The 8,535-nt window shown below is 33.4% G+C and overlaps 1 protein-coding gene across 2 annotated transcripts in view; it reads left to right on the top strand.

The window, feature by feature from the left end:
- The window catches only part of LOC110037083 (probable ADP-ribosylation factor GTPase-activating protein AGD5), a 60,758-nt gene extending 54,216 nt beyond the window's left edge, over positions 1 to 6,542 (top strand). Inside the window, exons 7-11 of one of the 2 annotated variants that reach the window (XM_020741661.1) lie at positions 1,517 to 1,721; positions 4,639 to 4,865; positions 5,016 to 5,267; positions 5,366 to 5,418; positions 6,333 to 6,542. In XM_020741661.1, the coding sequence (XP_020597320.1) occupies positions 1,517 to 1,721; positions 4,639 to 4,865; positions 5,016 to 5,267; positions 5,366 to 5,418; positions 6,333 to 6,429 (834 nt within the window). In that variant the 3' untranslated portion in view covers positions 6,430 to 6,542. Of the gene's footprint in view, positions 1 to 1,516; positions 1,722 to 4,638; positions 4,866 to 5,015; positions 5,268 to 5,362; positions 5,419 to 6,332 lie in introns of both variants that reach the window. The other variant, XM_020741660.1, reaches the window with a different exon arrangement.
- Positions 6,543 to 8,535: the final 1,993 nt, after the last annotated feature.

Raw genomic sequence — 8,535 nt, 5'->3', positions numbered from 1 at the left:
CACCTAATCATTCTCATCTCAGCAACACTTAACTTATTATTATGCTTCTCTTTTAAAGGCCAACATTCAGCGCCATAGAGCATTGCAAGTCTTGCCACCGTCTTATAAAATTTTCCTTTCAGTCAAAGCGGTACTTTTCTATCACACAAAAGGCCCGAAGCATTCCTCCACTTCAACCAACCAACTTGAATTCTACTATTAACATCCCCATCTATATCACCATCGCTTTGAACAACGGACCCAAGAATCTAAATCGTTCACACCTTTTAATAATTTGATCACCCAAAGTCACACTTCTGTCACTAGAGCTATTACTACTAAAATTACATTCCATGTATTCAGTTTTAGTTCTACTTAAACGAAGGCCTTTAGACTCCAATGTAGACCTCCATAATTCAAGTTTTTCCTGGGCTTTTTCTCTCGTTTTATCCACGAGAAGAATATCATCAGCCAAGGAACATCCTCCTTCAGATGTCTAGAATGACCATCCATAACTAGAGCAAAAAGATATGGGCTTAAAGCCGATCCCTGATGAAATCCAACAGAAATAGGAAAATATTTTGTCAATCCTCCTTCAGTTTGAACACAAGTAACAGCTCTAGTATACATATCTTTAATGACTTGAATATAAGTCATATCAACACATTTCTTCTCGAGAACTCTCCAAAGGATATCTCTTGGAACATTTTCGTAAGCTTTTTCTAAATCAATAAAAATCAAATGTAGATTCTCCTTATTATCTCTGAACTTCTCCATCAAACCTAATAAATGTATAGCTTCCACCACAGTAGACCTGCCCGGTATAAATCCAAATTGATTATGAGAAATTTTTGTGATGCGTCTTAACCTATGTTCAATTACCCTCTTCCATAATTTTAAAGTATGACACATCAACTTAATTCCTCTATAATTTGCACACTCTTGTGCATCCCCTTTATTCTTAAAAATGGGGACCAAAATACTCTTCCTCCACTCCTCAGGCATCTTTTTAGTCTTTAAAATAATATTAAAGAGTTTAGTAAGCCAAGAAACTCCCAAATCTCCCAAATAATTCCACACTTCAATTGGGATGATATCAGGTCCTACAGACTTTCCACCCTTGGTTTTCTTTAAAGCCTCATCAACTTCTTTTTTACTAATGCGACGATAAAAATGAAACGTTTTATAATCATCCACGATATTAAGATCACTAAGGATAGAAAATATGATAATTAAATTTTCTTTTCTTAAAAGCTTTCTCACTCGTTTATGATGAAATTTTGAAACAAGGGTGAAATATTCCACACATCATTTGCCCAGCTAATGATTTGAAGTGGCAAAATTTTCCCCATGTTGAACAATGCAAATCTCTCCCATACTGTAACGTAGTTCTATTGTTCGATTTTCATAAATTGGACAAATAAGAACTTTAATTCAGCCAATTTTAAGCTCTTTTTTCATGATCTTCAATTGCTAACTGGAATAGAAATGCATGTCATCAGCATGATTATAACTTGACAATGCTTTTCTAAAACAGGTTTCTGAAACAAAAATGAAAAGAAAGCCAATCTTAGACTGGGATGAGGCCCAAAATGCTGCAACAACATTTGCCAAATTTTCCACTCCACCTGCAAAACCTGAACTAGTTACTGATCATTTTGATATGCTTTCTGCGGAGAAACAAACCGATAGTGGACATGAATCATCTGCTTTTGAAGACGATGGATGGGCAGATTTCCAGTGTGAGTTATACTTCTTTCTCACTCTCCATGATCTTCTTTTCTTTGAAAGATGCGGCTGTCTAAATTGGTCAAATATATTGCCCCTATTGGCATGTATCAGCCTAAACCTATCTGCATAATTCTGAATGCCCTCCATAGATCCTCTATATGTGACATCTTTTATCATATTATAAGTTGTTGCATGGATATTGCACTTCACATTGAATGTGGCAGATGATGTGCTTTGGTTTGAAACTAAAGATGTTGGTTAATAATAATTACCTGCAGCTCATTTATATTTTTTCTAAATGCATTTACCTAGGGCTCGAGAGCTTTACCCAACTGTGTTGGAGAAATTAATGGATGCAACCTTAATTTTATGTTGTAGTGTATCTTTTGGTGGTTTTTTCTTGAGATACCTCAAAAAAATTGGCATGTGGGACACGCACAAGGTATTCTTTAGTAGAAGGCGAAAAAATTGTTCACTTTGTGCACATCATGTAGTTGCCTATTATGTCTTGCTGATTCAAACGCATAATCTCCTAATATCAATAGAGGAAATTGATGATGTGGAACTGTAGCTTTTGTTACTTATACAGGTTGGCATCTTTCTTATGAGTATTGTGATGCCAATGCGTGTTTCTTGATCCTGTAGTGAACATGCATGTCATCTGGAAAGTGGTTTATGTGATTTAGACTGTAGTGTGCTTTTTAATGTTTTGGATAAGGCTTATGAGGCTTTGGATGATAGCTTGCTAAACGATGTTTTGGATAAACGGCTATGGGATTCTTAAGATTCGATTGAAGTTGATGCTTATTTTTGGGTCAAACTTAAACTTGGATTAGGCCTTTCTTTTGCCAGCCATGTATTTACGGAACTAGGGGGATGAGGTGTCTATATATAAATGAGCCTGAGATGCGATTTAATAGATTGATCAAATAAATTTCTTTCTAATTTTTACCTGGTGGGGACAATTTAAGTGTGCTATAAGTACAACTATCTAATTTTGACGTGTCGTCCCTGAAGATTCGCAAATCTGAAGATTAAGGTTCTAGGTTAAATTTTTAGAAAAAGGATTGGATTACAAGTAAGAGACTTCTAAGAGATTTTGCCATTTTTTTATGAGGACTTTGTGATTTGGTTTAGATTTCCCGTAGAAGCAATCCTCTATAGTTAATAATCCTTCCTTATTACGGGAGAGAGTTTTAACTAAGACTAGTTGATAGGCATAAATGCTTAGCATGTAGTAGTAAGCAATTTTTTTTTTTTTTAATTGGAAAAATTTACATTCTTTAGCTTATAGCAGATGATGGTGGGAGAAATAACAAATCCAATCAAGGTCCCTGATATTGCAATCTCAGATTGTCAATTACTTTTTCTTTATATAGTTAGAGAAGATTGTAAACCTAACTTGACCTCAAGATCATTATCGATAGTCATGAGTTTTATTGTTCAGGAGGACTTTATGAGTTTAAGCTGTATGTTTGTATAAGGAGACATGTAAATCGACCTTAACTAATAGAAAGTTTCATACTAATAGAATGCACTCCATAATTCACCACTTAGTAAGGGTGTTGAAATATGACTAGAAGCGATAACTCAAAATGGACCTGACCTAAAAAAATTTGCGGTTGTGTTAACCCCAACATCATTATTAAAATAGTGAATGAAAGAATTATTCCTAAATGAGAATCAAAAAGGATAATCAAACTTAACATTTTTTTTCTTAATATTGAAAATAATGATAAAATACATGTCTCACCCAATTCTCCTATATATTTTAAAAGTCATTTTACAAGATATACCCAAATATGCATTTTGTGATAATGATGGGGAGACCAAAAAACTAGTTAGAAATCAAGATATACTGCACGTGAAGTCGCTCGTCTAATTTAGAAGGCTCAAGCATAAAGATAGTTGTCAATTCGAAGGAGCCCAACACACACGACACTCGTATAGTTCAAAAAACTCAAGCTCTTAAGGTTAGGAGTTATAATAAGAAATAATTTATTCCTGTAAGAAGTTATGATGCTTAAATTATTTCCTTAGATTAAGGAGATATTTTCTTTCCTACTTTATATTTTTTTCCTCGGATTAGGAACTTTTTGTTTTCCTATTTTATGTTATTTCCTATATCTCCTAATAATATGAATTGATTATTGGAGATATTAGGTGATATATCTTTCCTTTCATATCATTTCATTTTTATTATTTTTTCTATTATAAGATTCTTGTAAGGGTTATTTATATCCCCGTTCATATCAATGAAATAATCGAGTATTGTCACTGATAGATTTGGATCCAACATCTGGAACAAAAAACATAAAAATATGTTCATAGTTTCTTTGTTTCTAGGACTTTAATACCTGGACTTTTGTGCGTATTTGATTGGGAGTTTTGTTCAATTTATACAACATGATTCCATGTAACCTCTAAATACAGATACTACTAATTATATTGGAATTAATGAAGATCATAATTTTATTTCTCTTAAAATCTATGAATTTTTTGCCGCTGAAGAGACCTGCAAAATGCAAATTTGTAAACAATGGACTGCTAGCTTTGCAAAAACTGCCAACAATCTTGAGTGGTGTAACTCAATAATTTCTTTTCATTTCTTTCTCATTATAAAGCATGCAATGTTGGTGAAGTGCAAATAATTTTGCATTGTAAGCAATTTCTGGCAATAATTCAATAATGATGATTCAAAACAGTATTCTTATTTTATCCATAATGACTTCCCAAGGTTTATCTTGCTACCTATGAATTGTCTATTTTGTGTTAGTGGAAATAAAACGGTATGATTGTACACCATTCTCAATCAAATCGCTCATCTTATCTAAGAACTCTTGACTTGGCATTAGAACAACTTTTGATGCATATCTGTATCACTTCTCTAGAACGGTAGTCTTACCATTAAAATAACCTTAATTACAGCTGTAGAAGCAAATGCTAAAGCAAATAAAGATGCTCGCAAGGAGGTAGCTGCTGAAGCAAATGCTGCTGTCAGTGAAGATGATGCTACCAAAAGAGTTCCGGAGACAAATCAACCTGTGCTGGACCTCGAAGACCTATTTAAGGATGCATCATCAGTGACTGAAATTTCAGGCCAGCAGAAGTCCAAGGATAGTTTAAAGGATGACATAATGAGCCTATTTGATAAGGTTATTCCATCCAAACCACTGATTAAGCAATTAATTGCAATAATGATCATCATCTATCCTGGAACATCGTACAAGTTTACCAATATCATTTAAATCGTTTCTTATTTATGTACTGTTAGATGATTATATTATTCTAATGTTTTGGTGCAGTCCAAGATGGTTTCCCCATTTGCCATTCATCAGCAGCAGCTTGAATATCATTCTCAGCAGCGAAGTTTTCTCATGGCTGCTGCAAATTCTGGCAGTACTCCAACCATTCCTGTCATGACTCACCAACCAGGCACCGCTATTGCAGGCACATCCAATACTGTTACTTCAGCAGCAAATAGGCTCACTCCAATTTACCAAATTCCAGTTATGTTGCAAGCTGATGGAGAACATGATACTAATAAATCCAGTCAGGTGATGGATGCTTTGTTGAGTTTCAATGATAATTTTTTGATCATTAATATATGAAAATTGTATATTGATACATTGTTTTCGTCTTTGTAAATCAGCGGTATAAAATTATGCCAGTACAATCATTGGAGAACTATGGATCCTCCACATCACTGTAAACTCTTCGCACTTTATGGCATTAGATGAGTCTTCCATTTCGTTTCATTGTTTGTTTTCTCTCTATTGGGATTATGATATTAGAAGAATTCACTCCAAATAGTAGTTTAGATTATAAATTGGTTGTTGTGATCATAATGAAAGAAATGGATAAAATATTATACTTATAATACAAATTTTTTGTTAAACCAGTCTCATATTCTATTTTATTTCATCCTTGTGATCATTGAAGCTTGCATGCCGTTTTTTCCCCTTCTTTTTATCCTTTCTATTCCATTGCATATTTGAATACGTCCAAATTTCCTTTGTATTCACCTTTTGGCTTGTTATTAGATCTTGACTTGATTTATTCACAATAAATTGAATTTAAAATATATTATAGCGCCGTATATGGCTATTTTTATGTTGTTTTTAAATGAAATACATGCGTTCTTTTCTACATCATTAATCCTTGTGTTCTCTTTTCAGCTTACAAACATTATGTATATATTTTGATGGTTTAGGCTCTATTTGGATGCTCTTTTTGGATTATGGGCATTTAAGTGAAAGGAAATGAAAATAGATTTTTATAAAAATCTCAAATTAGTAGCTGTTGACTGACAGTAAACTAACTTTTTGTATTTCACTTCAATCCACTTTCCTCCAATCTAAACAAGCCTTAAGCAACTTCATGATTAAAAAAATTTAGACAAGGAGTTTCTTTCGACTCTTTTGATATGCTTGAGGAACATGCATACACTGTTGAAGTCGCAATCACTAAATTAATTAATTAATGTTTTACATCAATGCATGCATGGTTGCAATTAAGAACTTTGTGCGTTGCACCATAATCAGATGAGTATATGGCTATTTTTTTTTCCATGTATTTTGAGATTTTTCTATTTCTAAAGGACTACAGAAAATGTCTCGCAGGTCTTCAGCAGCAACCGCCAATTCCTCCTCCAACGGCCAACAAGGAAATGACTTTGCTTTTTCATCATTAACCGAAGGGATGTTTTCAAATCGTTAATGACATCAGCATATTCTTGTTTCTCGTTAAAGGCAAAGGAACCAAATAAGTTTTATAAGTTGTCTTCATTTGTATATTCACATGAAATGAATAAAACGTGCATTTTTTCTTAACATTCATTGTTGCTCTTGAAGGATTCGACATTTTTAGGTATTTTTTCTCCATTTCTAAGCGTTAATATTCTTGGAATCTATGAATTTTTAATCCAAAACGAAAGCTGTTAGTTTGGGGTAATTTTTTCCTTCCTTTTTTCATTGCTATCATAATTTTGTACAATATTTTTTTCTTAATTATTTTTCAAAAAATTCTTATGGTGGGAAGTTGTATGGTTATAGATATAATAAAACTTTTGCCTTTTAAATAAAATATATTTAAAAATTTTAATTGTTTTTGTTTTTTTTATGTAAGTGTTCTACTACTATATAAAATATTTACTGCTCCTAAATGGATTATCAAATGCGTAATAGGAGCCTGGATGAGAAGAAATGTGAACGAGAAGAAATTATGTACATTTTAATTAAAAATAATATTTATATATAATGAATTAACCTATGTTTTATAAAGCGTTGATGTCCCTCATGTTTAATATAAATATTATTTTTATAGTATTACATTAAGATAAATAATGTAATATTATATTAAAAGAATTAAAAAAATATATTATAATAAAATACCCTATTTTTTTCAAATTGCAAAAGGATTAAGATTATATAATTAAGAGAAACGAATGTCATAATATTATCGAAATATATATATATATATATATATATATATATATATGCAAAAGGGAGCCTCTTTTGTCTCCCTCCGTGTTAATTACTTAAATATGATCAATACATCCAGAGAGTGTTACAGCAGGGAGAAGAGAGAGTAAAGGCTACATCAAAATGTGAGGTAATTAAGAAAATACAAGGCATGTCTAAAAAAAGAAAGTAAATAAAGCATCTAGCTCCTAGCAACTCTGAGGTAAGGTATTTGTAATTTGTCACCCTTTAACATGCCAGCCAATATCTGTGTAGGATTAGTAGCAACAGCTACTCTTTGGGATTCAACACCTTCAATAGCTAGGTAGTTAGCTGGTTTGTTTCCCTCCCTATAGGTAAAACAGTAATTGATTTGTATCTCCTTGGTGAGATGTTTTATCTTAATAATCCACTGTTGGATATGCCATGGAGGTACAACAATACCTGTCATATACTCAATCAGCATAGAGGAATCAACCTCAGCTTGAATTTGTGTCCATCTATTTATAATTGCCATTTTGATGGCCCAGTAAAGAGCAGCTATCTCAGCTTCCAAGGCATCTTCAACATCAATTGGAGCATTGAAGAACATTATGCATCTGCCTTTGTAATCTCTGAATCTGAATACCCCTCCAATCTCTGCTGTGTGGGCTGTAAAGCTTCCATCTGTGTTAACTTTAAGGTGGGGATAACTGGGTTTTTTCCAGTAGATTTTTATGACTTTACTGCAGATCTATTCCATGCTTTGGCTCATCTTAAGGATGTTTGGAAACCCCTTCCAAATGATTAGCTTTTTGATATAAGCAAGACAATTTGTCTCCACCGTTGTGGTATTCACCTTATGCTCTTCATGCTTGTTTTTGTTCCTTGCATTCCAAATGAATCAGGCTAGGGATTGTACATAGTTTAACTTTTTCCCAGTCTGACCAACACTTCTTAAGTTGTTCCCATCCTAAGTTGATAGTGTTGATGTGGAAATTAATTGTCAGGGATCCCCAAACCTTCTTGGAGAAGTCACACTGAAAAAAAAGATGAGTAGCTGTCTCTTCACTGTTCTGGCAGAGATAGCATTTTGAAGGCCCCTTCAAGCTCTTTAACTTGAGAATATCATCAATAGGGATTAAGTTATTCAGCACTCTCCAAGAGAAGAAAGCCATAGAGGGAGATAGGAATTTGTTCCACAGATTTTCACCCCAAGAGGTTTCCTCCCAGATGAACAGCTGATTGTAAATGGCTTGGGTCACACTTTGGGTTGAGCTAACTTTTATAATCATCCTATCCTTATTATTTCTGTCAAATTGGATTTTAGATATCTGCCTCATGGAGTTTTCTGTGACAACCTTTTGGAGTACTTCCTGAGACC

Source organism: Phalaenopsis equestris, unplaced genomic scaffold (genome assembly GCF_001263595.1).
Source record: "Phalaenopsis equestris unplaced genomic scaffold, ASM126359v1 Scaffold214822, whole genome shotgun sequence".
NCBI lineage: Eukaryota > Viridiplantae > Streptophyta > Magnoliopsida > Asparagales > Orchidaceae > Phalaenopsis > Phalaenopsis equestris.
The sequence above is the reverse complement of the archived record's forward strand: the minus strand, read 5'-3'. Positions and strand labels throughout refer to the sequence as shown.